The sequence below is a fragment of the Rhinoraja longicauda genome, chromosome 26 (genome assembly GCF_053455715.1).
Source record: "Rhinoraja longicauda isolate Sanriku21f chromosome 26, sRhiLon1.1, whole genome shotgun sequence".
Lineage (NCBI taxonomy): Eukaryota > Metazoa > Chordata > Chondrichthyes > Rajiformes > Arhynchobatidae > Rhinoraja > Rhinoraja longicauda.
The window spans coordinates 30,926,795-30,940,140 of NC_135978.1; the positions used below are offsets into that span (position 1 = coordinate 30,926,795).

General features: G+C 51.4%; 1 protein-coding gene across 9 annotated transcripts in view; it reads left to right on the forward strand.

Annotated features, from left to right (window-relative positions):
* The window catches only part of LOC144606161 (rap1 GTPase-activating protein 2-like), a 403,406-nt gene extending 401,958 nt beyond the window's left edge, over nt 1-1,448 (forward strand). For 4 of the 9 annotated variants that reach the window (XM_078421969.1, XM_078421967.1, XM_078421970.1 and 1 more), the window contains one exon: nt 785-1,445. In XM_078421969.1, the coding sequence (XP_078278095.1) occupies nt 785-817 (33 nt within the window). In that variant the 3' untranslated portion in view covers nt 818-1,445. Of the gene's footprint in view, nt 1-784 lie in introns of all 9 variants that reach the window. The other 5 variants (XM_078421972.1, XM_078421965.1, XM_078421964.1 and 2 more) reach the window with 3 other exon arrangements.
* Nucleotides 1,449-13,346: the final 11,898 nt, after the last annotated feature.

A 13,346-nucleotide genomic window follows, 5' to 3' on the forward strand; every position in this document is an offset into this window, starting at 1 on the left:
CTGAGGGGAGGGCAGCAGTCACTGAGGGGAGGGCAGCAGTCACTGAGGGGAGGGCAGCAGTCACTGAGGGGAGCGCAGTCACTGAGGGGAGGGCAGTCACTGACGGGAGGGCAGTCACTGAGGGGAGCGCCGTCACTGAGGGGAGGGCAGTCACTGACGGGAGGGCAGTCACTGACGGGAGGGCAGCAGTCACTGAGGGGAGGGGAGCAGTCACTGAGGGGAGCGCAGTCACTGAGGGGAGGGCAGTCACTGACGGGAGGGCAGTCACTGAGGGGAGCGCCGTCACTGAGGGGAGGGCAGTCACTGACGGGAGGGGAGCAGTCACTGAGGGGAGGGGAGCAGTCACTGAGGGGAGGGGAGCAGTCACTGACGGGAGGGCAGTCACTGACGGGAGGGCAGTCACTGACGGGAGGGCAGCAGTCACTGAGGGGAGGGGAGCAGTCACTGACGGGAGGGCAGTCACTGAGGGGAGGGGAGTCACTGACGGGAGCGCAGTCACTGAGGGGAGGGCAGCAGTCACTGAGGGGAGGGCAGCAGTCACTGAGGGGAGGGCAGCAGTCACTGAGGGGAGGGCAGCAGTCACTGAGGGGAGGGGAGCAGTCACTGAGGGGAGGGCAGTCACTGAGGGGAGGGCAGCAGTCACTGAGGGGAGCGCCGTCACTGGGGGCAGCAGTCACTGAGGGGAGGGCAGTCACTGAGGGGAGCGCAGTCACTGAGGGGAGGGGAGCAGTCACTGAGGGGAGGGCAGCTTGGACTGAAACGCTGTTCTTTGTTCTTGTTGCAGATGCTGGGAGCTTTCCCTTCACCACAGATGTAACTGAAGCCGGCACAGCCCCCACCCCCACCCACATCGTGCGCCGAACCCACCCCTCCCGTGTCTGAGGCACCCCAGGGTGCTCGGAGATGGCCGGGAAGACGGGCCTTAGGAGCTGCCCTTGCTGGTTGCCTTGGTCCACCTGCAGAGCGGATATCATCTCAACATCTGTGTGGAGCCATGCTCCCCCATCGGCATCGGCACCTTGCCAGACGCATCAGTAGAAGATAGCATTGGGTGTCGCCCCGGGCCAACATCAATGTGTCCCACACTTCCCTCCGCTTTCTTGTAACCTTCTGGGATCCACGTTGCTTTTCGGGAACTTGGGACCGCACGGACCACCTTCTCGGAGTCTGGGGAGGGGGCCGGCACTCAGACACCACGATGGGATGGACCTTGAAGTGCCTCGAATCACGAGCGATCTCCGAGAACCTCCGGGGCTCGTCAACGTGGAGACGCCAGAGGCCGCCCACGTCCCCTTCCCTCCCTCCCTCCCTCCCTCCCTCCCTCCCTCCCTCCCTCCCTCCCTCCTCCCTCCCTCCTCCCCTCTCTCCCCCCTCCCTCGCGCTCTCACCCCTCCTCCCCTCTCTCCCCTCCTCCCTCTCTCTCCCCCCCCTCCCTCCACCTCCCTCCCCCACTCCCTCCCTCCCTCCTCCTCTCTCTCCTCCCCTTCCTCCCTCCCTCCCTCTCTCCCCCCTCCCTCGCTCTCTCCCTTCCCCCTCCCTCTCTCCCTCCCCTCCCTCCCTCCTCCCCTTTCTCCCCCCCCCCCCCTCCCTCTCCTACCCCCTCCTCTCCCCGGCTGGAGGTGAAGCCCCCTCCCTCAATGCCAGCGGATGTAGCGAGATCCTCAGCCTCACGCTGCCATCTTCCAGCTGCCGTGCCCCCACTGCCGATTAACGAGGACCAGCCTTGTGTCCCGCCTGTCCGTCCGTCCATCTGCCCGCTTAATGTGCTCGTTGTGCAAAGGAGGATCCGCCATCTTGCAGCCTGGGACCGCACCGCTGCTTTCCAGATTTCAGTAAAACATTCATCACTAGAACGGTCAACAGAGCTCATCGCCGACACTCTGAGTGAGAAGATTGTGTCAGGTCATCAGATGATCACTTCCTGATTGGTGCGGGTGTCAGAGGTTATGGGGAGAAGGCAGGAGAATGGGGTTAGGAGGGAGAGATAGATCAGCCATGATTGGAATGGCGGAGTAGACTCGATGGGCCGAATGGCCTAATTCTACTCCGATCAGTTATCTTCACTTTCACCTTCTTCTTGGTCTGAAGAAAGGCCCCAAACCGAAACTCAGAATTAAAGGGAGCTCTTTTGGAAAGGAGGTGAGGAGGAACTTCTTTAGTCAGAGGGTGGTGAATCTGTGGAGCTCATTGCCACAGAGGGCTGTGGAGGCCAAGTCAGTGGATATTTCTAAGGCAGAGATAGACAAATTCTTGATGAAATGTGTAAGAAGGAACTGCAGATGCTGGTTTAAATCGAAGGTTGACACAAAATGCCGGAGTAACTCAGCGGGACAGGCAGCATCTCTGGAGAGAAGGAATGGGTGACGTTTCGAGTCGAGACCAGACCTGAAACGTCGCCCATTCCTTCTCTCCAGAGATGCTGCCTGTCCCGCTGAGTTACTCCAGCATTTTGCGTCTATCTTCGGTTTAAACCAGTATCTGCAATTCCTTCTTACACAAATTCTTGATTAAAACAGGTGTCGAGGGTTACAGGGAGAAGGCAGGAAAATGGGATTAGGAGGCAGTGATCGGCCATGATTGAATGGCAGAGTAGACTCGATGGGCCGAATGGCCTAATTCTTCTCCTATAGCTTGTGAATTTATGAAGCTTTTCCCCAGAGTTTGAAGAATGGTCTCGCCCCAAAATGGCACCTATTCCTTTCCTCTTTCCAGAGATGCTGGCTGATCTGCTGAGTTACTCCAGCACCTGTCATAGAACAGTGCAGCACAGGAACAGGCCCTTCGGCCCACAAACTCCGTGCTGACCACACACACGCTGAGTTACTCCAGCACTTTGTGTCCATCTTTGGTGTAAACCAGTATCTGCAGTTTTCTGTTTCTACCTCTTCCCAGTTGTTTGAGGCCTTTGGTTTTGGAGGTTTGGCTCAGATAAGCCATGTATTAATTAGGAGACCAAAACTGCACACAATACTCCAGATGTGGTCTCACCAGGGCCCTGTACAACTGCAGAAGGACCTCTTTACTCCTATACTCAAATCCTCTCGTTATGAAAGCCAACATCCCATTAGCTTTCTTCATTGCCTGCTGTAGCTGAATGTTTACTTTCAGTGACTGGTGTACAAGGACACCCAAGTCTCGTTGCACTTCCCTTTTTCCTAATCTGACACCATTGAGATAATAATCTGCCTCCTTGTTTTTGTCACCAAAGTGGAAACAGGTCCTTCGGCCCACCGAGTCCATGCCAACCACCCGTTCACTCTCTCTAGTTCTATGTTATCCCATTTTTTCACCCACTCCCAACACAATAGGGGCAATATACGAAGGCCAATTAACCTGCAAACCTGCACGTCTTTGGGATGTGGTAGGAAACCAGAGCACCCGTGAAAACCCACACGGTCAAAGGGAAAATGTGCAAACTCCACACAGACAGCACCCGAGGTCGGGATCGAACCTAGTCTCTGTCCTACAAACCCGCACGATCTTTGGGACGTGTGGATGATGTTGGGAGTGTGTGGGTTTCAAACTGAGGTGACTGACTTACTGGATGCTTATTGTATTCCGTCTGTTTACTTGTACTTATAATGTGTATAAAATCATGAGAGGAATAGATCGGGTAGATGCACAGAGTCTCTTGCCCAGAGTAGGGGAATCGAGGACCAGAGGACATAGGTTTAAGGTGAAGGGGAAAAGATTTAATAGAAATCTGAGGGGTAACTTTTTCACACAGAGGGTGATGGGTGTATGGAACCAGCTGCCTGGGGAGGTAGTTGAGGCTGGGACTATCCCAATATTAAAGAAACAGTTAGACAGGTACATGGATAGGACAGGTTTGGAGGGATATGGGCCAAATGCGGGCAGGTGGGACTCGTGTTGCTGGGGCATGTTGGCCGGTGTGGGCAAGTTGGGCTGAAGGGCCTGTTTCCACTGTGTCACTCTATGCCAGCACGTCTTGCCCTCCCCTTCAACCGCGCAGTCCTCAGCCTTGTACTTTGCACCTTCATCCTGACCCAGCTGCCTTGCCCAGTGAGTGCCACTTGCCTGTATCTGGCGCATGCCCACTCCAACCTTTCCTGCCCGTCCATGACTGTGCCGTTGCGCGCCTGTTTGCTCTGCTTTATGTTTTTCGTGAGGCGGCCTGGGTCTCGTTCGCCAAGTTTAACGCGTGATGTGGAAATGAAATGTGATTGTAGTTTCTCATGCCGCGGTCTAAGATCCCCTGCCACTTGGCGATCGACAACGGTAACATTTTAAATTATCGTTTTTTAGTTTACTCTCGCGCACGCACGCACGCACGCACGCACAACAGGACAGATGTTCAGGGGAAGAAGGCTGTTTGTGATCCTGCTGTAATGTGTTGATGGGTTGCCGAAGACATGAACTTTGGACTATGGCCTCTGGCCCGGCCTAACATGTAAGGCCACAGGGTAAACGTGCAGATAGATTGTACATCGCACGCAGAACTGCTGTTAAGAAGTGGCTGGGCTTTACAAAGCTGCCTGATTAATCCACAGATGTAAATATTGTACAATTAATTTATTGCTACTTTGGCAAAATTAATTTTGTTGTGATGTAAAAACTGGAGGATCCAAACTTTCTTGTGTGTCCAATCTGTTTGCTGCTGACTCATTTTTGTGTAGCACTGCACAGTAATAAATGTATTTTGTGTCAAGAACAAATTGATCTGCAAATTGTGTGCCTTCGGCAAGATCGATGGCGTGGGACATGGTGGACAAGGGTGGGTGAGAAGGCTTGAGAAACAGTTAGCTGGATGTGGCCAGGACTCGTGGGCCTGAGCTACAGGGAGAAGTTGGGCAGGCTGGGTCTTTATTCCTTGGAGGGCAGGAGGCTGAGGGGTGATCTGACAGAGGGGTATAAAATCATTAGGGGCTTTTCCGGCCCCCCTGGTTCCATAGCCTTGCACTGATTATCCGTTTTGCCGGGCCGACAGAGGTCATGGGCTTGAGGGGCCGAGCACCGGCCTCGGAAGTCGGCAGTGGGACCGGATCTGCCGGCTCCGGCCTGGCCAGAGTTCCAGAGCCCCAGCCGCAGGGGGCAAATTCCACCCGCCGATCGCCCGCGGAAGTCCCGATGAGGACGAGATCGGCCGCCTCACCTGGACTAGGGCCCACATTTTCGGGGGGACTTCCGTGTGGGGATTTTGTCTGATTTAAAGGAGGGGCCCAGACTACCGGTGGAAGTCGGTGGTGGACCTGGACAATTAATGGCAAGACCCTTTACAGCACTGATGTACAGAGGGAGCTGGGGGTTTAAATCCATAGCTCCAGCCCCGAGAGTGGGAACACATGTAGATAGAGTGGTAAGGAAGGCAGCTGTATGCCTGTCTCCATGCACCAAGGTGTGGACTACTGGGAGCTGGAGTCACTCAGCGGGTCAGGCAGCATCTCTGGAGAGAAGGAATGGGTGACGTTTCGGGTCAAGACCCTTCTTCAGACTGGTTAGGGATAAGGGAAACACTTTAATTCCCCTTCCCATTCCCACACTGACCTTTCTGTCCTCGGTCTCCTCCATTGTCAGAGAGAGGCTAAACGCAAATTGGAGGAACAGCAGCTCATATTTCACTCGGGCAGCTTACAGTATGATTATTGATTTCTCCAACTTCAGGTAGCCCCGACATTCCCTCTCTCTCTCTCTCTCTCTATCCCTCCCCCACCCAAGTTGCACCAGCTTCTCGTTTTCAAGCAACAAACAGCTAACAACGGCCTGTTCCTTTATCATCGTTACATTTTGGATATTTTTCATTCATAGAAACATAGTTCATTGCTCTTTATCTCTCTACATCATCGCCCATATCTCTCGTCTTCCTTACCCCCTAACCGGCCTGAAGGGTCTCGACCCGAAACGTCACCCATTCCTTCTCTCCCGAGATGCTGCCTGTCCCGCTGAGTTACTCCAGCATTTTGTGTCTATCTTCGGTTTAAACCAGCATCTGCAGTTCCTTCCTACACTGATTGACTACTGGAGTCAAGAAGTCCTGATGCAGCTTCTTAGGACTTTGGTTAGGCCAATTTGGAACGTTATGTGCAGTTTTATTTGGCCAAATACAGGCTGTAGAGACTGGAAAGGATGGGAGAGGTGGTTTATCAGAATGATAGACACAAGGAACTGCAGATGCTAGTTTACCAAAAAAAAACACAAATTGCTGGAGTAACTCAGTGGGTCATGCAGCATCTCTGGAGAATAAAATAATGTACGATTAGAAAAGAGGTGAGGAGGAATTTCTTTAGTCAGAGGGTGGTGAATCTGTGGAATTCATTGCCACAGACGGCTGTGGAGGCCAAGTCAATGGATATTTTTAAGGCAGAGATAGATAGATTCGTGTTTAGTACGGGGTGTCAGGGGTTATGGGGAGAAGGCAGGAGAATGGGGTTAGGAGGGAGAGATAGATGAGCCATGATTGAGTGGCGGAGTAGACTTGATGGGCCAAATGGCCTAATTCTGTTCCCAGAACATGCACAGATGTTTCAGATCAGGTCTGAAGAAGATGGGTGATGCAAAACATCGCCTATCTACGATATCTAGAGATGCTGCAAATCCCACTGTTATTCCTGCACCTTGTGTCCTTTGAGTTTAGCAGAATGATGCCTGGATTAGAGGGTTTTAGCTACAACGACAGGTTGCACAGACTTATTGTTTTCTGGAACGCCAGAGGTTGATAGAAGGTTATAAAATTACGAGAGGGTAGACAATCAGAACCTTTTTCTTCCCAGGAGGGCAAAATCAAATACTAGAGGGCAGAGTTTTAAAGTTAGAGGGGGCAAAGTTTAAAGGAGTTGTGCGGTACAAGGTTTTTTTTCACACAGAGGGTGGTGGTTGCCTGGAATGTGCAGCCGGGGGTGGTGGTGTAGGCAGGTACGGTAGTGGCGTACAAAAGGCAGGTACGGTAGTGGCGTACAAAAGGCAGGTACGGTAGTGGCGTACAAAAGGCAGGTACGGTAGTGGCGTACAAAAGACGTTTAGATAGGCATGTGGAGATGGAGGGATTTGGATTTTAGTTTCGTTTCATTTAGAGATACAGCGTGGAAACAGGCCCTTCGGCCCACCGAGTCCGTGCCGGCCAGCGATCCCCGCACACGAGCACTATCCTGCAGACTCGGGCCAATTTACAATTACACAGAAAGAAAATTAACCCACAAACCCGCGCGACTTTAGAGTGTGGGAGGAAACCGGAGCACCCGGAGAAAACCCAGGGGGTCTTCGCGAGAAACTCTTTTCCAGACAGCACCCGTGGTTAGGATGGAACCCGGGTCCCTGGCGCTGTGAGGCAGCAACTCTACCGCTGAGCCACCGTGCAGGTAGATTCAAGAGAGAGCTAGATAGAGCTCTTAAGGATAGCGGAGTCAGGGGGTATGGGGAGAAGGCAGGAACGGGGTACTGATTGAGAATGATCAGCCATGATCACATTGAATGGCGGTGCTGGCTCGAAGGGCTGAATGGCCTCCTCCTGCATCTATTGTCTATAAGAGTTGGTCTCGGCATCATGTTCAGCACATTGTGGGGCGAAGGGCCTGATACTGTGCTGTGCTATTTTATGATCAATGAAAATTAAATGAGAAAAGCAGTTATTCCAGTTCTTTTTGATTTGATGTTAATCCCTGTGTTAAACCCCGAGGCATCTCCCTGCCATGTACACTCCTTTAATTGAAAGAACAATGGACACAACTCATGAGGGTAACAAGTTCAGTGACAGTAAACTGTTCATCTCATGCATTCAGCTCTCTTTATTGCAGTGGCTCTCTGAATAAAAATATGATCAGCGTTTGTCGGCACTGGGCCTGTACTCGCTGGAGTTTAGAAAAATGAGGGGGGACCTCATTGAAACGTACAGAACAGTGAAAGGCCTGGATAGAGTGGATGTGGAGAGGATGTTTCCACTAGTGGGAGAGTCCAGGACGAAAGGGCACAGCCTCAGAATTAAAGGACGTTCCTTTAGGAAGTTGATGAAGAGGAATTTCTTTAGTCAGAGGGCGGTGAATCTGTGGGATTCTTTGCCACAAAAGGCTGTGGGGGCCAAGTCAGTGGATATTTTTAATGCAGAGATAGATAGATTCTTGATTAGTGCAGGTGTCAGAGTTTATAGGGAGAAGGCAGGAGAATGGGGTTAGGAGGGAGAGATAGATGAGCCATGATTGAATGGCGGAGTAGACTTGATGGGCCGAATGGCCTAATTCTGCTCCCATGACCTTATCACTCACGACTGCGTCATTGAGTCTTGTTACGTTTCCTTCAGAGGTACAGCATGGAAACAGGCCCTTCGGCCCACCCACCACTGACAATTCATCGCATTCACAAGTCAGTTGTCAAATGTCATATTCACCTGCGTCACATTTTCATTGATGAAAACTAACTTAGTTTAGTTCAGAGACACAGCGTGGAAACCCGGCCCTTTGGTCCACCAACGCCTCTACTACCTCAGAAGGCTGAGGGAGATCGGCGTGTCCCCTACAACTCTCACCAACTTCTACAGATGCGCCGCGGAAAGCATTTTATCGGGACGCATCACAGCACAGTTTGGGAACAGCTCCGTCCACGACCGCAAGAAATTGCAGTGAATTGTGGACGCAGCCCAGACCATCACACAAACCAACCTCCCTTCCATTGACTCCATCTACACCTCACGCTGCCTCGGCAAGGCCAGCAGCATGATCAAGGACCAGTCTCACCCCGGTCACTCCCTCTTCTCCCCTCTCCCATCAGGCAAGAGGTACAGAAGTGTGAAAACGCACACCTCCAGATTCAGGGACAGTTTCTTCCCAGCTGTTATTAGGCAACTGAACCATCCTACCACAACCAGAGAGCAGTGCTGAACTACTATCTGCCTCATTGGTGACCCTCGGATTATCCTTGAGTGGACTTTGCTGGCCTTACCTTGCACTAAACGTTATTCCCTTATCACTGTGGACGGCTCGATTGTAATCATGTATTGTCTTTTTGCTGACTGGTTTGCACGCAACAAAAGCTGTTCACTGTACCTCGCTCGGCAAGCGCGACAATAAGCGAAACTGAACTGGGGTTCAGATCAATCTCAAGACCACGCCATTGATCACACTAGTTCACACTAGTTCTGCGTTATCCCACTTGTTCATCTACTCCCTGCCCACCAGGAGCAAGTTACAGAGGCTAATCAACCTACAAACCAACACGTCTTTGGGATGTGGGTGGGTGGGTGGGTGGGTGGGAACCGGAGCACCCGGAGGAAACCCACGTTGTCGCAAGGGGAACGTGCAAATCCCACACGCAGACAGCACCTGAGGTCAGGGTGGAACCCGGGGTCTCCGGCGCTGTGAGGTAGAGGCTCCACCAGCAGGGCCACTGAAATGTGCACGGTAATCTGGCGAAGACAATGAAGAGTTTGCAGTGATGGAGTTAAAAATCTGTTGCACACATTTTCCAATTGTTACTGCAACTACAAGAATCACAGCGACATTTAGTTCATTTACAAGCGTGGTCTAGACCACCCTCTGGTGGTGCCTTGCAGTACTGTCCATCAACTCTTTAAAAAAATTTTTTAGCTTGCAACAATTTTATTTTGAATGACATGGGAAGACACTTTAATCAACATTTTACGCTAGAGGCAAGAACACTACCAACACAAAAAGCTAATTACAACAGTTTAACAATTGCCCCCCCCTCAAACGAAGAGCCAAGTGCAGGGTAGATTCTTTCTGGATGTTGTAGTGTGACAGGGTGCGACCATCTCTGGATGTTGTAGTGTGACAGGGTGCGACCATCTCTGGATGTTGTAGTGTGACAGGGTGCGACCATCTTCCAACTGTTTTCCTGCAAAGATCAGACGCTGCTGAGCAGGTGGGATTCCTTCTTTATCTTGAATCTTGGCCTTGAACTCATCATAAACAGAGCCAGTGCAGGTTCCACAATGAGTGCAGGAGACAACCAGGGGCAAGATGATTGTATAATCCTGCCGTCAGTCAACCGTGTCTGAAGAAGGGTCTCGACCCGAAACGTCACCCATTCCTTCTCTCCTGAGATGCTGCCTGACCTGCTGAGTTACTCCAGCATTTTATGAATAAATACCTCGTGATGACAACACTGCTAGTTTAGTTGAGTTTCGAGATACAGCGTGAAAACAGGCCCTTCGGCCTGCCTTGTCCGCGTCGACCAGCGATCCCCGCACACTAATACTGTCCTACACAAACTAGGGACAATTTACATTTCCACCAAAGCCAATTAACCGACAAGCCTGCACGTCTTTGGAGTGTGGGCGGAAACCGGAGCATCCGGGGAAAACCCACGCAGGTCACGGGGAGAACGTACAAACTCCGCACAGACAGCGCCCGTAGTCAGGATGGAACCCGGGTCCCTGGCGCTGTAGGACAGCAACTCTACCGCTGCGCCACTGTGCCGCTATAAATAATCAAGCCCAGTTTAATGCCTAAATAGTTCAGTTTAGAAATACAGCATGGAAACAGGCCCTTCGGCCACTGAGTCCGTGCCCACCACTGATCATCCATTCACTCTAGTTCTATGTTATCCCACTTTCTCATCCACTCCCTACACTTACCTATAGGAAGGAGATGAGGTGGAATTTCTTTAGTCAGAGGGTGGTGAATGTGTGGGTGGTGAATCCAGGTTCAGGAGCTGCTTCTTCCCAACAACCACTGGGCTCTTCAACAATACAAACTAAACAATGAACTGGGAACGGTTTTGTATCTAGGAGGAACTGCAGATGCTGGCTTATGCCGAAGATAAGACACAAAATGCTGGAGTAACTCAGCGGGTCGTGCAGCATCTCTGGAGATAAAGGGTGGGTGATGAGCTTTTGACGGCACCGGGCCTGAGCTCGCTGGAGTTTAGAAGAAAGAGGGGGGACCTCATTGAAACGTGCAGAATAGTAAAAGGCCTGGATAGAGTGGATGTGGAGAGGATGTTCCCACTAGTGGGAGAGTCTAGGACTAGAGGCCGTAGCTTCAGTATAAAAGGATGTACATTTAGAAAGGAGATGAGGAGGGATTTCTTTAGTCAGAGGGTGGTGAATCTGTGGGATTCAGTGCCAGATGGTGAGGGGGCCTTTTAAAGCGGAGATTGACAGGTTGTTGATTAGTACGGGCATCCAAGGTTATGGGGAAAAGTCAGAGCATGTGGTTGGAAGGGAGAGATAGATCAGCCATGATTGAATGGCGGAGTAGACGGTGGCACGGTGGCGCAGCGGTAGAGTTGCTGCCTTGCAGTGAATGCAGCGCCAGAGACTCAGGTTCGATCCTGACTACGGGCGCCGTCTGTACGGAGTTTGTACGTTCTCCCCATAACGTGGGTTTTCTCCGAGATTTTCGGTTTCCTCCCACACTTCAAAAGACGTACAGGTATGTAGGTTAATTGGCTGGGCAAATGTAAAAACAGTTTTTTTTTAATTGTCCCTAGTGTTAGTGTGCGGGGATCGCTGGGCGGCGCGGACTCGGTGGGCCGAAGGGCCTGTTTCTGCGCTGTATCTCTAAATCTAAAAAATCTAAACCTATGTAGACAAACGTCAGACAATGGCAGAGTGCATCTGATGGACCAAATGGCCTAATTCTACACCTATGATTTATGAACTTACACACAAGGGCCAATTTTTATGGAGGCCAATTGAACCTACAAACCCGCATGTTTTTGGGGTGTGGGAGGAAACCGAAGCACCCGGAGGAAACCCACGCGGTCCCAGGGAGAACGTGCAAACTCCACACATACAGCACCCGAGGACGGGATCGAACCCGGGTCTCTGGCGCCGTGAGGCAGCGGCTCTACGGTGGCGCAGCGGTAGAGTTGCTGCCTTACAGCGAATGCAGCGCCGGAGACTCAGGTTCGATCCTGACTACGGGCGCCGTCTGTACGGAGTTTGTACGTTCTCCCCGTGACCTGCGTGGGTTTTCTCCGAGATCTTCGGTTTCCTCCCACACTCCAAAGACGTGCATGTATGTAGGTTAATTGACTGGGTAAATGTAAAAATTGTCCCTAGTGTGTGTAGGATAGTGTTAATGTGCGGGGATCACTGGGCGGAGCGGACTCGGTGGGCCGAAGGGCCTGTTTCCGTGCTGTATCTCTAAACTACAGAGCTCACTTGTTAATGCAGTGTGTTCAATAAAACCTTTAATAAATCAATTGTCCTGAGTGACTAGGATTCTCAAACTCAAATCAAAAGAGGTCGCATCATAACGGTGATGCTGCGGCAATGCAATAATCCACAGATCGCTAGTGTTAGTGCCATGGGTTGTGTGATTACACACTGGCAGCACACCAGGCAGAAAACAGCAAAAGATACAAATCTGAAATAAAAAACAGAAAATACTGGGAAACACTCAGCGGGCCAGGCAGCTTCTGTAGAGAGAAACAAAGTTCATCTACCTGAGATAGACACAAAATGCTGGTCACTCAGCAGGACAGACGGCCTCTCTGGAGAGAAGGGATGGGTGACGTTTCGGGACGAGACCAGATTGAGAGTCAAGGGAGAGGGAGACACAGAGTTATGGAAAGGTAAGGTGTGAAAACGAGAGATCAAAGGGGATTAAGTTCAAGGAACATGTAGAATAGATCATAGTTAGCTAGGGGAAGGTGACAAAGGGATGTTACCTCTGTCTCTCCCTGTTGAGGCCTGCAGAGGTCGGCCAAGGTCATATTGAGCAGGGCGGGCTTGGCAAGTGTTCTGGCCCCCTCCTGGTCCGTGTCTCCTCTCCATCCTGCTTCATGGCCTGTTTCCACTCCTCTCCATCCTGCTTCATGGCCTGTTTCCATTCACATTAGAGAGTGATACAGCCTGGAAATAGGACATGTCCCTGCTGACGAAGATACCCCATCTACTCTAGTCCCACCTTCAGCCCAGATCCCTCTAAACCTTTCCTCTCCATGTACCTGTCCAGGTGTCTCTTCAAGTAGTATAAGAAAATAACTGCAGATGCTGGTACAAATCGACCCGAAACGTCACCCATTCCTTCTCTCCCGAGATGCTGCCCGACCTGCTGAGTTACTCCAGCATTTTGTGAATAAATCAGGTGTCTCTTCTATGTTGTTATAGTACACCCCAACCTCCTTCTCCAACTCCAAGTAACCCTTGCACCCCTCTCTCTCCGTCCCTCCCCCACCCAAGTCGTACCAGCTTCTACGTCGTCTTGTTGAGTCTCATTGTCTGTGACTGGTTTTCACCTAGCCCACGGCTAACAATGGCCCGCCTCCTTTATCATCGTTACATTTTTGCATATCTTTCATTCATTTGTTCTACATCTCTCTACATCACTGTCTATATCTCTCGTTTCCCTCTCCCCTGACTCACAGTCTGAAAAAGGGTCTCGACCCGAAACGTCACCTATTCCTTTTCTCCAGAGATGCTGCTAAGTTTC